General features: G+C 32.9%; 1 protein-coding gene across 4 annotated transcripts in view; it reads right to left on the reverse strand.

The window, feature by feature from the left end:
* Positions 1-16,534, reverse strand: part of LOC141404212 (uncharacterized) — a 34,159-nt gene that overhangs the window by 9,397 nt on the left and 8,228 nt on the right. For 2 of the 4 annotated variants that reach the window (XR_012412974.1, XM_073987583.1), the window contains exon 2: positions 4,264-5,211. Coding sequence is in view for 3 of the 4 variants with exons in the window: in XM_073987583.1 (XP_073843684.1) it covers positions 4,264-5,211 (948 nt within the window). In the remaining variant the exon portion in view is untranslated. The other 2 variants (XM_073987584.1, XM_073987585.1) reach the window with 2 other exon arrangements.

Consider the following 16,534-nt stretch of genomic DNA (forward strand, 5'->3'; position numbering starts at 1 on the left):
CACATTAAAATCTACATTTTCTTGATAAATATTATAGAAACAGATTTCGTTTCTTTCCAGACTAGTAGTGAAATTTCCTAAAGAATATTTCTTCCATTGATACCTGAACTCAAAAATGAAGTTTAATGGTAGTTTTATGTTTCAAGAGAAATGTTACTATGTCGTGATAACAAAAAAATCAAAGAAATAAGATTGATATGATATTTTCTTTGATTCATATTATAGCTATCGATTTCATAGCTTCAGAGACCCCTAGTGAAATTTAGTGTAGAAATTTTTTTCCATTGACATCATCAAGCTAAAATCAATTTTAAGGTGGATTTTGGTATCAAACAAAAATTAACCTCATTTATTTTTAGGTTAGTTTTTCATTTTATCAACCTGGCACATACAATTACAATTTAAAGACTTGGTAACAATTGAGAATATTTTCTACAACAAATTTCACCATAAGTTCCTTAAGAAGTAAATAATTCGGATATAAAATTTATATCATAAATAAATATTTTTTAAAGTTTTAAGATCTTCAATTTGGGAGATCTTCGAATTCTGCTAAAAATCTGTACAAGACTTGGTCATGGAGAAGATATGTCAAAGGAGAAAATGTCCTACATCAAATTTCACTATTGGTCACAGGACAACACGAATCTATAGATGTTAATAATTCTCCAGAAATAAGGAAAAATAAACTAGATTTTTAATTATTTCTAGATAAATTTGAAGTTTTTGGAAATCTGTCAAAACATCCCACAAAACATCATCTTAGGGAGTTGGTGTTAATAAAAGAAATGTTTAATATCAAAATTCACCCTAGGTCACCAAACAACCTGTAGAGGTAGGAACAATATAACCCATAAAATACCGCTATCACAAATTGGGTTATATGTCTAAGCTGTTATTTTCGGCGAACATTTAAAAGGTTTCCTAATTCTATTGAAATCTGGCAAAAGACTTGATCTTAGCAGGTAAGTATAAAAGGAGGAAATGTTCCTGATCCAATTTCACTACGAGTCACCGAACACACCGAACAACACGAATCTGTAAGTGCTTTCAATCCTACAGAAAAAATAGGGTTTTGGATTTTTAATTATTTTTAGGTTAATTTTGCACAATTTGGAAATCTGAAAAAATAGCCTACACCACTTCATCCTAGGGAGGTGGTGTTAACGAAAGCAATGTTCTACATTAAATTTCACCCTAGATCACCAAACAACTTGTAGAGGTGGGACAACTATATACTATTAAATACACCTATCAAAATGGGTTATGTGTCGAAGCTGTTGTATTGGGTGCAAATTTTGAGAGGTTTCCCAATTCTATTGAAATCTTGCAAAATACTTGATCTTGGCGGATAAGTGTAAAAGGAGAAAAGGTTCTCCATAAAATTTCACTATGAGCTGTCGAACAACATGAATCTGTAGAAACATTGGATCCCCCAGAAAAGAAGGAAAGTAAATTGAACTGTAATGAAAATGATTTTTTAGGTTAATTTGTATTTTTGGGAATCTGCCAAAATGTCCCACATTACTTCAGCCCTGGGAGTTGGTGTTTTATTGGAGATATGCTTTGCATCAAATTTCATCCTAGGTCACCAAACAACTTGTAGATGTGGGATAAATATATACCATTAAATACCTCTATCAAAATGTGTCTAAGCTCTTGTTTTCCGATTTCCAAATTCTAGTAAAATTTGCCTCAAGACTTGGTCTTCACGGGTAAGTGTAAAAGGAGGAAATGTTCCTCATTACATTTCACTATGAGCAGCCAAACAATACGAATCCGTAGAGGTAGTGAATCCCACCGAAAATAGGTAAAACAAATCACATTTTACAGATAATTATTTTTTAGGTTAATTTTTACTTTTTGGAAATGTTGCAAAATGTCGCACACTACCTGATCCTAAGGAGTTGATGTTAATGGAAGAAATGTACTACATCAAATTTCACTATAAGTCACCAAACAATTTGTAGAGATGGGATAAATATATACCAATAAAATTCCCCCACCAAAATGGGTTATGTGTATATGCTTTGTTTTGCGTACACTTTAAAAGGTTTCCGAATTCTATAAAATCTGCCTCAACACTTCATCTTAACGGGTAAGTATCAAAAGAGAAAATGTTCTCCATCGAAATTCACAATGAGCCTCCGAACAACACGGATCTATACATGCATTCACTCTCTCATAAAAATAAAAGTGAGAAAAAAAATTGGATTTTACAGATATTTATTTTTTAGGTTAATCTGCTGTACTGTTTGGAAATCTCACAAAGTAGCCCACACATCTTCATCTTAGGGAGTTGGTGTTAAAGGAAGAAATTTTCTATATCAAATTTCACCATAAGTCACCAAATAACCCGCAGAGGTAGGAACAATATATATCAATAAAATACCACTATTAAAATGTGACATGTGTTTAAGCCGTTGCTTTGGGTGCAAATTTTGAAAGGTTTCCCAATTCTATTGAAATCTTGCAAAATACTTGATCTTAGCGGGTAAGTGTAAAAGGAGAAAAGGTTCTCCATAAAATTTCACTATAAGCTGTCGAACAACACGAATCTATAGATGCATTAGATCCCCCAGAAATGTGGGAAAATAAATTGGAATTTACTGAAAACAATTTTTTAAGTATATTTGAACTTTTTGGAAATCTGTCAAAATGTCCCACAATACTTCAGCCCAGGGAGTTGGTGTTAACGGAAGAAATGTTCTGCATCAAATTTCAGCCTAGGTCACCAAACAATATGTAGATGTAGGATCAATATATACTAATAAAATAGCGCTATCATAAAATGGGTTATGTGCCCGTTGTTTTGGGTGCAAATTTTGAAAGGTTTCCCAATTCTATTGAAATCTTGCAAAATACTTGATCTTGGCGGATAAGTGTAAAAGGAGAAAAGGTTCTCCATAAAATTTCACTATGAGCTGTCGAACAACACGAATCTATAGATACATTAGATCCCCCAGAAAAGTGGAAAAATAAAATGGAATTTACTGAAAATAATTTTTAAGTTAATTTTTACTTTTTGGAAATCTGCCAAAATGTCCAACACTACTTCAGCCTAGGGAGTTGGTGTTAATGGAAGAAATGTTCTGCATCAAATTTCACCCTAGGTCACCAAACAATATGTAGATGTAGGTTCAATATATACTAATAAAATAGGGCTATTATAAAATGGTTTGTGTCGAAGCCGTTCCTTTGGGTGCAAATTTTGAAAGGTTTCCCAATTCTATTGAAATCTTGCAAAATACTTGATCTTAGCGGATAAGTGTAAAAGGAGAAAAGGTTCTCCATAAAATTTCACTATGAGCTGTCGAACAACACGAATCTATAGATACATTGGATCCCCCAGAAAAGAGGGACAAGTGAATTGGACTATACTGAAAATGTTTTTTTAAGGACGTTTTGGTCTACATCAAATTTCACCATATGTCATCAAACAACATGTAGACGTAGGAACAATATATACCAATGAAATCGCACTATCATTATAGATTATTTATCTAAACTGTTCTTTTGGGAATAAATTTAGAAGGTTTCCGAATTCTTTCAAAATCTGTCACAAGCCGTTGTTTTAACAGGTAAGTTGCAAAGGAAAAAAGGCTCTCCATCAAGTTTCAATGGGTGTTGAAAATGAAATAAATTGGATTTTACGGAAAATTATTTTTCTAGGTTAATCTGTACGTTTTGGTACTGTGCCAAAATGTCCCACACTACTTCATCCTAGGGAGTTGGTGTAAATGGAAGAAGTGTTCTACAAGGTCTTTCGAAATTCTTATCATTTTTAGAAACCTCATTTAAAGAAATCTCTTCCACTTTGTAGGGGAAAACCGCCAATATTTTTTTGTTAAATAATAAATAATAAAGAAAAGGAAACAAACGTTTGTTTTTGTGTGTTTTTTTGGTTGTTTTTTGTTGTTGTTATTTTTTCGATTGTTTGCAACATAATTGCAAAGCATAAAATATTTATTTCTAAACATATAATCATAAACCAATCCAATAAATTATTTGCTGAATAATAATAGCATAACCATACAATATTAATCATTGTAATGTCGTCCATGTCGTCCTTTACAATAGCAACATGGGGGAAGGAGAGTCCAGTTTCAGTAGTTGTCATTGTCATACAAATTTTGTTGTTGTTGGGTTTGTTGTGATAAAAATTATTAACATTTGTGGAAGTATACATCTTCTGATCTTGCAACAATCTTAGTCATTGGATTTTGCTGTGTTTTACAAACCAGAAATTTTCACTATAATCACCTTTTTCTGTGGATGATTTATCTGTGGCTAAATTGCATTGATTCGATTGATTCTGTTGTTGTTGCTGCTGGGCAGCAGCATTATTTGACATATTTTGCTTATCAGCAGCCGATGATGATGTGGTTGAGGAGGGTGTTTTTTCATCACCACTATCACAACTGGATTGTTTGGGTAAAAATAATGCACGTTTCCTGGGCGCAGGGAGTTTACCGCCATCACGTTGCAAAGTGATTTTAAAGTACAAACATGCCAAATGACGGCCACGACGTTGTATTTCAATGCGTTTACACTGTTCCAGCAGTGATGCATTGTATAGATCCGACAATTCCAAAGAGCCCATGCCCAACATTTCATTAAGGCAGGTGCCAGGTTCACGCCACCACACAGTAAAATAGATGCGTCCCAAATTGATTTCACTCAATTCATTGCCATTCTCATCTAAATCCAATTTGACAGCTCTCTCATCTTGTTGTCCAAAACGGGTACATTGTGTTAAACTTTGGAATTTTTCCGATTCGAATTGTATAATATGGAACATATCACAGCGTGGCACCTTCTTGATAAGCTCATTGGAGAGTTGACATTCCACCGTGAAAATCGGACGAATTTCACTTGCCATTAAATTCATGGATTTTGTACCCTCCGGTTGTAGGGTAAGAGCTTCCATTTCAAGTTTAATGCCATGTATGGTTTTGAAAATGTTCAATTTTGTAGCGGGCGATAAATCGTCCAAGCGGGTGGTATGGGTATGTTCATCTTGTTGTTCTTCTTCTTCTTGCAAGCTGAGATGATCAACATTATTTTCTACCACCTCGCAATTGGTAGATAACTTAGAGGTGAGTTCAGTTTCACCAGCCAAATAGGCAACTAATTTAGCATCGAGTTTCTTCATGGCCTCAACAATTTCTTCGGATTTAGTTTGTGTTGATAAACGTTTGGATTTGTCACCTGCAAGGAAAGTTGGAAAATAAGGAGAGATTAGTTAAAATGATCTTTATCAAAATTGTAACAGCTATCCCAATTAAATAAACGCCACCAATGTTCTATTTATGGGAAATATTTATAATTTTTGAAGAGAATTAAAAAAATTTTATAAAAATATGAATTAAGAAATTTTGAGGTTATGTTATTAGAATTTTTCACAAAACGAGATCTTCGCTGGTATATAATAATTATTTGATTTATAAGGCTTAATGATACGTCGGACTTCATAATTCCAAGTTAATCTGGTGTATGTGACAACCTATATATTTTTAACTGTTGTTTTGGCGGCAAATTTAGGTTCCGAATTCAATTGAAAAATCTGCCACAATACCTGATCTAAGCTGGTATGGGTCAAAGGAGAAAATGTTCTCCATCAAATTTCAATATGGCCCATTGAAAAAAGGAATCTGTAGATCCATTGTCAGAAAAAATGGATTTTACTGAATTTTTTTAGGTAACCTGTACGTTTTGGAAATCTGACAAAGTAGCCCACACAACTTCATCTTAGGGAGTTGGTGTTAAAGGAAGAAATGTTCTACATCAAATTTCAACATAAGTCACCAAATAACCCGCAGAGGTAGGAACAATATATATCAATAAAATACCATTATTAAAATGTGATATGTGTCTAAGCTGTTGCTTTGGGTGCAAATTTTGAAAGGTTTCCCAGTTCTATTGAAATCTTGGAAAATACTTGATCTTAGCCGATAAGTGTAAAAGGAGAAAATGTTCTCCATAAAATTTCACTATGAGCTGTCGAACAACACGAATCTGTAGATGGATTAGATCCCCGAGAAAAGTGGGAAAATAAAATGGAATTTTCTGAAAATTATTTTTTAAGTTAATTTGTACTTTTTGGAAATCTGCCAAAATGTCCCCCAATACTTCAGCCTAGGGAGTTGGTGTTAATGGAAGAAATGTTCTGCATCAAACTTCACCCTATGTCACCAAACAATTTGTAGATGTAGGATCAATATATTCTAATAAAATAGCGCTATCATAAAATGGTTTATGTGCCCGTTGTTTTCGGTGCAAATTTTGAAAGGTTTCCAAATTCTATTGAAATCTTGTGAAATACTTGATCTTTGCGGATAAGTGTAAAAGGAGAAAAGGATCTCCATTAAACTTCACTATGAGCTGTCGAACAACACGAATCTGTAGATGCATTAGATCCCCCAGAAAAGTGGGAAAATAAAATGGAATTTACTGAAAATAATTTTTTAAGATAATTTGTACTTTTTGGAAATCTGCCAAAATGTCCCACAATACTTCAGCCTAGGGAGTTGGTGTTAATGGAAGAAATGTTCGGCATCAAATTTCAACCTAGGTCACCAAACAACATATAGATGTAGGATCAATATATACCAATAAAATAGCGCTATCATAAAATGGGTTATGTGTCGAAGCTGTTGTTTTGGGTGCAAATTTTGAAAGGTTTCCCAATTCTATTGAAATCTTGGAAAATACTTGATCTTGGGGGGATAAGTGTAAAAGGAGAAAAGGTTCTCCATAAAATTTCACTATGAGCTGTCGAACAACACGAATCTGTAGAAACATTGGATACCCCAGAAAAGTGGAAAAATAAATTGGAATTTACTGAAAATAATTTTTTAAGTTAATTTGAACTTTTTGGAAATCTGCCAAAATGTCCCACAATACTTCAGCCTAGGGAGTTGGTGTTAATAGAAGAAATTTTCTGAATCAAATTTCACCCTAGGTCACCAAACAATATGTAGATGTAGGATCAATATATACTAATAAAATAGCGCTATCATAAAATGGGTTATGTGCCCGTTGTTTTGGGTGCAAATTTTGAAAGGTTTCCCAAATTATTTTGAAATCTTGGAAAATACTTGATCTTAGCGGATAAGTGTAAAAGGGGAGCTGTCGAACAACACGAATCTGTATATACATTGGATCCCCTAGAAAAGAGGGAAAATGTAAAGAAGAAATTTGAGAAATATTTTTTTATCTCAAATTTATTTTCCACTAAGCACGAAATAAATCAAAATATCACTTTTTTAGGTTATGTTAAAGGAAACTGGAAATATTTCCTTTGGAATCTTTAGCCCAACATTGTTTTCAACAAATTTTCCCAACTTTTATTTAATTTTTTCGTTGTTTATAAAAATTTGTTTTGAGGTTATGTCGAATAATTTTTTTCAAAACCTTGAATTTTGTTTTTTTTTAACCCTTTGTTAATTTTCACTCAATATACTTAATTGGCAATCACTTAATAGCACATTATTGTAAATAAAAAAATTAAATTCAAAATATACATAAAAATCTGTAGGAGGGTCCAGCAGGTTTTGCAGCAATCGCTTCCTTAAAAACACTTAACACTCGTTTTCGGTTTATATTTCTTTCTTATTTTTTTAATAAGGATCTCACAAAAACTTTCACACTATTTTTTTATCCTTACCCGCTACAAAATATAAATATGAACGCGCAAGTTTTGCGAAAAAAAACTGTACGCGACCTTTCTTTTGCAAAGTGTTGATTACAATAAGTTCAATTGCAGCAATTGTATGGCAATAAATAGTGAAATTCTCTTATTGGGGGATTGGGAATTGTAGCAAATAATCTAAAACAATTTTATTTTGAATCATCAGCATCGCTTTAATTGATTGTTGTTGATGTTGCCTTCTTAGCTTTTGGTTATCACCGGAATTATACAATTTAAATTGGAAATTTACATATACACAAAACATGTATATAGTGGTGTTAGCTAGCTTCCTATCAAGTCCATGTTTCTCATTATCACTTAGCGAAATTTAGACTTAGCGACTGAGTAGCGAGCTCAGCTTCTTTATAAAACTAAAATGAAAAAGATTGCTAAAAGTGATAAAGAGGTCTAGACAAAAAAATAAAATCACACAAAAGTTCAAACTAGACAATGCCAATTTGAACCTTAGTTGATGATTATAAGATTTTTTTCCAATGCTGCAATATTTTGTTTTTATTTTGAGAGCAAACAAATACGAAAAATTCTTCTTCGTTCTTAAATATTCCAAATAAGTCCACAAGTGTTTTCGAAGAAGATTTGGCATTTATTTTCCTTGATTTCAAAGATGGCACTGCTAAAATTTCCTTTGCCGACCCACCGCAGAAAATTATGAAAAAATTACCTACCATAGGTAGTGCTCTTCATGCCGATTCTAATGATGTGTTTTTTTTTTTTTTTTTTTGGGAAATGTATACTTCCAGAGATATAGGCCTCCACCTCCTAAGGCTCGTGGATTTTTAAAAATATTTTTGGTGCACCTGCAAAGGTTCGTGGATTTTTAAAAATATTTTTGGAGCATATACAAGGGCTCGTGGATTTTTAAAATTTTTTTTAGGGTATCTTCAGAGGCTCGTGGATTTTTAAAAATATTTTTAGACAACCTACAAAGGCTCGTAGATTTTAAAAAAAAATTTTTAGGGCACCTTCAAAGGCTCGTGGATTTTTAAAAATATTTTTAGGGCACCTTTAAAGGCTCGTGGATTTTTAAAAATTTTTAAGTTCACCTACAAAGGCTCGTGGATTTTTAAAAATATTTTTAGGCCACATACAAAGGCTCGTGGATTTTTAAAAATATTTTTAGGGCACCTTCAAAGGCTCGTGGACAGGGGTGCCAAGTTGGTGGTTTTCCCGCTACTTGTGGTGATTTTTGACGTACAAAAACCACTGTTTAAGTAGGAATGTCAACTGTTTTAAGGTAAAAATCGCTACAGACCTATGGTGCGTATGTGGCTGTAGCGATTTTTACCTCGGAACAGTCGGCATCACTGCTCGTGGATTATTAAAAACATTTTTAGAACACCTACAAAGACTCGTCGTTTTTTTAAAAAAATATTTTCAGGGCATCGACAAAGGCTCTTGGATTTTTCAAAATATTTTTAAGGCATCTACAAAGGCTCGTGGATTTTTAAAAATATTTTTAGGGCACCTACAAAGGCTCTTGGATTTTTAAAAATATTTTTAGGCCACATACAAAGGCTCGTGGATTTTTAAAAATATTTTTAGGGCACCTACAAAGGCTCTTGGATTTTTAAAAATATTTTTAGGCCACATACAAAGGCTCGTGGATTTTTAAAAATATTTTTAGGGCAACTACCAAGGCTCGTGGATTTTTAAAAATATTTTTAGGGCAACTACCAAGGCTCGTGGATTTTTAAAAATATTTTTAGGGCAACTACCAAGGCTCGTGGATTTTTAAAAATATTTTTAGGGCAACTACCAAGGCTCGTGGATTTTTAAAAATATTTTTAGGGCAACTACCAAGGCTCGTGGATTTTTAAAAATATTTTTAGGGCAACTACCAAGGCTCGTGGATTTTTAAAAATATTTTTAGGGCAACTACCAAGGCTCGTGGATTTTTAAAAATATTTTTACGGCATCTATAAATGCTAGTGGATTTTTAGAAATATTTTTAGGTCACCTACAAAGGCTCGTGGATTTTTAAAAATTTTTTTAAGGCACCTACAAAGGCTCGTGGATTTTTAAAAATATTTTTAAGGCACCTACAAAGGCTCGTGGATTTTTAAAATTATTTTTGGGGCATCTAAAAAGGCTCGTGGATTTTTAAAAATATTTTTAAGGCACTTACAAAGGCTCGTGGATTTTTAAAATTATTTTTGGGGCACCTAAAAAGGCTCGTGGATTTTTAAAAATATTTTTAAGGCACTTACAAAGGCTCGTGGATTTTTAAAATTATTTTTGGGGCATCTAAAAAGGCTCGTGGATTTTTAAAAATATTTTTAAGGCACTTACAAAGGCTCGTGGATTTTTAAAAATATTTTTGGGGCACCTAAAAAGGCTCGTGGATTTTTAAAAATATTTTTAAGGCACTTACAAAGGCTCGTGGATTTTTAAAATTATTTTTGGGGCACCTAAAAAGGCTCGTGGATTTTTAAAAATATTTTTAAGGCACTTACAAAGGCTCGTGGATTTTTAAAAATATTTTTAGGGCAACTACAAACGCTCGTGGATTTTTAAAAATATTTTTAAGGCACTTACAAAGGCTCGTGGATTTTTAAAAATATTTTTAGGGCAACTACAAAGGCTCGTGGATTTTTTTAAAAATATTTTTAGGACACCTACAAAGGCTCGTGGATTTTTAAAAATATTTTTAGGACACCTACAAAGGCTCGTGGATTTTTAAAAATATTTTTAGGGCACCTACAAAGGTTAGTGGATTTTCAGACATATTTTTAGGAAAACTACAAAGGCTCGTGGATTTTTAATATTATTTTTGGGGCACCTAAAAAGACTAGTGGATCTTTAAAAATATTTTTAGGACACCTACAAAGGCTCGTGGATTTTTAAAAATATTTTTAGGACACCTACAAAGGCTCGTGGATTTTTAAAAATATTTTTAGGGCACCTACAAAGGTTAGTGGATTTTCAGACATATTTTTAGGAAAACTACAAAGGCTCGTGGATTTTTAATATTATTTTTGGGGCACCTAAAAAGGCTAGTGGATCTTTAAAAATATTTTTAGGACACCTACAAAGGCTCGTGGATTTTTAAAAATATTTTTAGGACACCTACAAAGGCTCGTGGATTTTTAAAAATATTTTTAGGGCACCTACAAAGGTTAGTGGATTTTCAGACATATTTTTAGGAAAACTACAAAGGCTCGTGTATTTTTAATATTATTTTTGGGCACCTAAAAAGGCTAGTGGATCTTTAAAAATATGTTTAGGGCACCTTCAAAGGCTCGTGGATATTTAAAAACATTTTTAGGGCAACTACCAAGGCTCGTGGATTTTTAAAAATATTTTTAGGGCAACTACCAAGGCTCGTGGATTTTTAAAAATATTTTTAGGGCATCTACAAAGGCTGGTGGATTTTTAAAAATATTTTTAGGGCATCTACAAAGGCTCGTGGATTTTTAAAAATATTTTTAGGGCATCTACAAAGGCTCGTGGATTTTTAAAAATATTTTTAGGGCATCTACAAGGGCTCGTGGATTTTTAAAAATATTTTTAGGGCATCTACAAAGGCTCGTGGATTTTTAAAAATATTTTTAGGGCATCTACAAACGCTCGTGGATGTTTAAAAATATTTTTAGAGCACCTACAAAGGCTCGAGGATTTTAAAAAAAATTTTTAGGGCATCTACAAGGGCTCGAGGATTTTTAAAAATATTTTTAGGGCATCAAAAAGGGAAGTGAATTTTAAAAATATTTTTAGGTCTCCTACAAAGGCTCGTGGATTTTTAAAAATATTTTTAGGTCTCCTACAAAGGCTCGTGGATTTTTAAAAATATTTTTAGGTCTCCTACAAAGGCTCGTGGATTTTTAAAAATATTTTTAGGTCTCCTACAAAGGCTCGTGGATTTTTAAAAATATTTTTAGGTCTCCTACAAAGGCTCGTGGATTTTTAAAAATATTTTTAGGTCTCCTACAAAGGCTCGTGGATTTTTAAAAATATTTTTAGGTCTCCTACAAAGGCTCGTGGATTTTTAAAAATATTTTTAGGTCTCCAACAAAGGCTTGTGGATTTTTAAAAATATTTTTAGGGCATCTACAAAGGCTCGTGGATTTTTTAAAAATATTTTTAGGGCATCTACAAAGGCTCGTGGATTTTTAAAAATATTTTAAGGGCATCGACAAAGGCTCGTGGATTTTTAAAAATATTTTTAAGGCACCTACAAAGGCCCGTGGATTTTTAAAAATATTTTTAGGTCACATAAAAAGGCTCGTGGATTTTTAAAAATATTTTTAAGGCACCTACAAAGGCTCGTGGATTTTTAAAAATATTTTCTGGGCACCTACAAAGGCTCGATGATTTTTAAAAATATTTTCTGGGCATCTACAAAGGCTCGTGGATTTTTAAAAAATATTTTTAGGGCACCTTCAATGGCTCGTGGATTTTTAAAAATATTTTTAGGGCACCTACAAAGGCTCGTGGATTTTTAGAAATATTTTTAGGGCACCTACAAAGGCTCATGGATTTTTAAAAATATGTTTAGGACATCTACAAAGGCTCGTGGATTTTAAAAAATATTTTTAGGGCATCGACAAAAGCTTGTGGATTTTTAAAAATATTTTTAGGGCACCTTCAAAGGCTCGTGGATTTTTAAAAACATTTTTAGGGCATCGACAAAGGCTCGTGGATTTTTAAAAAATATTTTTAGGGCACCTTCAAAGGCTCGTGGATTTTTAAAATTATTTTTAGGGCGCATTCAAAGGCTCGTGGATTTTTAAAAATATTTTAGGGCACCTTCAAAGGCTCGTGGATTTTTAAAAATATTTTTAGACCACCTAGAAAGGCTCGTGGATTTTTAAAAATATTTTTAGGGCACCTACAAAGGCTCGAGGATTTTTAAAAACATTTTTAGGTCTCCTACAAAGGCTCGTGGATTTTTTAAAAATATTTTAGGGCACTTTTAAAGGCACGTGGATTTTAAAAAATATTTTTAGGGAACCTACAAAGGCTCGAGGTTTTTTAAAAATTTTTTTAGACCACCTACAAAGGCTCGTGGATTTTTAAAAATATTTTTAGGGCATCTACAAAGGCTCGTGGATTTTTAAAAATATTTTTAGGGCACCTTCGAAGGCTCTTGAATTTTTAAAAATATTTTTAGGGCACCTTCGAAGGCTCGTGGATTTTTAAAAATATTTTTAGTGCACCTGCGAAGGCTCGTGGATTTTTAAAAATATTTTTAGACCACCTACAAAGGCTCGTGGATTTTTTAAGAATATTTTTAGGGCATCTACAAAGGTTCGGCTAGGTTGCATCGTTCCATCAAATGTCAATACACTCTACTAATACAATCTACTAATTTTTACTATTTTTTCCGATAACATAAAGAAAAAATCTTATCGTGGTAAAAAGCTACTTGCAGGTTCTGGAACAGGGCAATAGTCTTTCCATTTTTCATGAAATATTTCCCTAAAATGATTGTTAGTTTATCGAAACCTATAGGACATTTCGGTATTTGTGCTTCTACAAAATCTGATTCGGCTAAATTGAATTTCATGTAGTTCTGCGAATAATTATACAGGGGTTTATGCAAGAGTACCATCATTGTAAATACTTTTTGTCTTCTTGAGAGAACATGGTGCAGTTCATACGCCAGAAACGACCTTAGCCCTTTGTAAAGATGAATTATTCATAAATATATATAGCAGCCTGGCAACAAATCATGTTGATCAACGTAAAAACCCCTCCAATCATTTTTATTAGTTTTCTAACATTTCCTTATAATTTCACGTAAGTCATTGTACGAATTTAAATATTGTTTATCAGCAAAACAAAACATCTATTTCAAATGGAAACAAAAAGAATATTTTTTTGTTTAAAAAAAAGCAAATATACCTATTATACAATTAGATTGATGAAACATTTTGCTAATTATGATTGTATTTAGTCATTTTTCATACATACATTCCCATCTATACACAATTGTGACGCTTATACCTTCTTATCGATTAAAATTCTATGACAACTTATGTTTGGCTTATAATATATACCACCATATGAAGAAAGAATGTGTTCCTCCTCTATATTATGACCTTCATATGATGTAGAAATGCTCGAATAAATGATTAGTAGCCAGACACAAGAAATAATTTAATTTCTTTGTTTACTGCTGTTTGGTTCGTACTTAGCAATGTAGCTACAATTTGTGTTTGCATAACACTTCAAGAAATGTCTGGCTGAACATGCCTAAGGATTCTTGAAATAATTACAAATGAAATAATTGCATACAATGGTGACTTTGAAGCAATCTTCTTTGTATCCTCCTTACATTGTCTAATAGCACATTTACATTGCACTGGATAAGTAACTCAGCAAAAACTCTAATGTGAACATGCTACTAATTCATGAGGCCTTAGTCTATAATAGTACGTTTACACATAACCGCAATTATACGTCAAGAATCCGCACAAAGAAAGTTAACCCGACAAAAAGATATAATATAAACAGGCTATAAGGGGGCATTTACATAAATAGCTATTTCATTAATTACCGAATAGCTATTTTCATAATGTCATAGAGTCCAAAACGGCTCTAAGGAAATCTTAAAGTTGCATTATTTTTACATAAAATGCCTTCAGCATTTATGTTTTCACTTCTCTAGCACTCGTTCGCTAAAAGTATTCCCTTAAAATCGCCATAATTTCTTATATTTCTACCATTTAACAATAAAGAAACATCCACTCATTCAAAAAAGACACACAGTCTACAGCACCCCTCATTAAAACGTAACATTGCATTGTTTACATGAGTGTTACGTTACATTTAATCAGGCTTATGTCAAAACCCCCTCCAATAATGAATGAGAGGAAATGGGGAGAACTGAAAAATGAACCAGACAATAAATGCCCCCCCCACCCCTTCACACTTGACTTGCATCACATTAAGCTGGGTTATGTCAACCCACAAGCCACAAGCAATCATGTGGGTCTGAGGAGAAACAGCTGTAGGGAGTAGGAAAAGACAAGACATTCCCAAGTGCAAGCAAAGAATTATGCAAAAACAATCGCATTTCGATTTCCTTTTCTTGTGTGCAAGCAGGCAGGCAGCAACATGTTTTAAAATGAAAACAAAATCCGATAAGCTACAATATAAGTTCCATGGATGAAGATGGGAGGAGGTAGGTAGGTGTTGTAGTCAGAAGATTGTGTGCAAAATTGCTTATTTTGAAGGCCAATGACAAAATGTTTTTCTTTTTCTTTTAGTTCTTTATTATGGATATGTGGGGGGCATGCATGGATGTGTTTGCTTTTATGGTTGGGATGAAGAAGTGCAATTGACGATAATGTAAATAAAAACCCAAAACAAGAGGATGATAGACTAATAAAGAATAGGAGGATTTGCGATTAAAAAATTATGATGAAATTTCTGAATAAGAAGAATTGTTTTGTAAACAGTTTAACACAGAGGCGACAGTTCTAAAACCCAACCTTTACACATGCCAGTGACAGTTCGAAAAATTCAATACATACACAATATTTTACTACCACAATTACATTTTTTGAATTGTCGACTCCACTCGACTTTTTCATGCCAGCAAAATTTTGAGTTGGCTGCCAATGATATGTCGAAAATGAAAAAAGAGTTGCCGAGACTATTTTTTAATCCATGTACATTTTTGTTTCTTTTAAGAATGCAAAGATTTAATGCATATTTTCAAAAAGATTAGGAAACACAAATAATACGTCTTGGTAGCTGCAATATATTAGTGGTTAGTAAAGAAATAATTTTAATGTTTTTCATGCAAATATAGGTTGATACATAATTTCCCCTCTGGGATTATACAATATTGAAAAGGCGGCAATACCAGATTCATTATGTTTATGATTGAAAACAATCTTTTTAAAACGAAATAAAATAAAAATAGTAAAATATGTTGTGAATTGTGTTTTAAATCTGAAATATAATGCAATTTTGTGTGTGATATGCGGCTTAAAATAATTTTGGAATTGAACTTGCACTGGCATGTGTAAACGCACAAGAAAAATACATGCCAGTCGAACACTTTTTCGGCATTTTCGAGTATAATACATGTACTCAATTGGCACCAATTTACTGGCATGTGTAACGGAAGTGTAAGTGAACAAGAACTATAAAATGGAACAAAACTGGCCGAAAATATTGCTATCGACCATCCTATTAATAGAAAATGTATGGTCTGTTCCAGAACTACAAGAATCTACAAATTTTTATTATTCCGATAACATAAAGGAAAATCTGTTATCGTAGTAGAAAATAGTAGCTTCTTGCAGGTTTGGAACAGAGCAGTTATTAGGTGTGTTCGTTTACGCGATAATTTGTACAAATTGTTACGAGATGTTGTTCGTTTACACAATTATCCAGCAAAAGAGAGCGAATTGAGAGAGCACTTTTGACAGTTGTGTGACTGAGAACTTACAAATTCATGCTGGGAAAATTTGTCCAGTAAGAATTCGTAAGTTCGATCAGCTGTTGAATAATCAGTTGTTTTGAGTTGTTTTTTTGTAAACAAAAAGAAACAAGAATTTTTAAAATATAAATTTAAATTTGTTTTTTAGCAGATTGGATAAACTAACGGCTTTGGATCCCAAGTATTTTTGGAAGAACAGCTCTTGGAGCATTTATGTGTACCTCCCACACAGAATCTCATAAGTGCAATTAAAAAACAACTCTCGGAACATCTTGGGGTTATGTCCCACACAAAAATTCAAAGGTGCAAGAAGTTGGATTTTATCGAGACACCCCAAGAGTCTTCAAACATTTTGGATTTGTTTAGGATAGAAGGTAGCACATCGGCCTCTCACACTGAATGTCCTGGTACGATTCTCGGAGCAG

This window comes from Musca autumnalis, unplaced genomic scaffold (genome assembly GCF_047663935.1).
Source record: "Musca autumnalis isolate F117 unplaced genomic scaffold, ASM4766393v1 scaffold_4, whole genome shotgun sequence".
In the NCBI taxonomy this organism is placed as follows: domain Eukaryota; kingdom Metazoa; phylum Arthropoda; class Insecta; order Diptera; family Muscidae; genus Musca; species Musca autumnalis.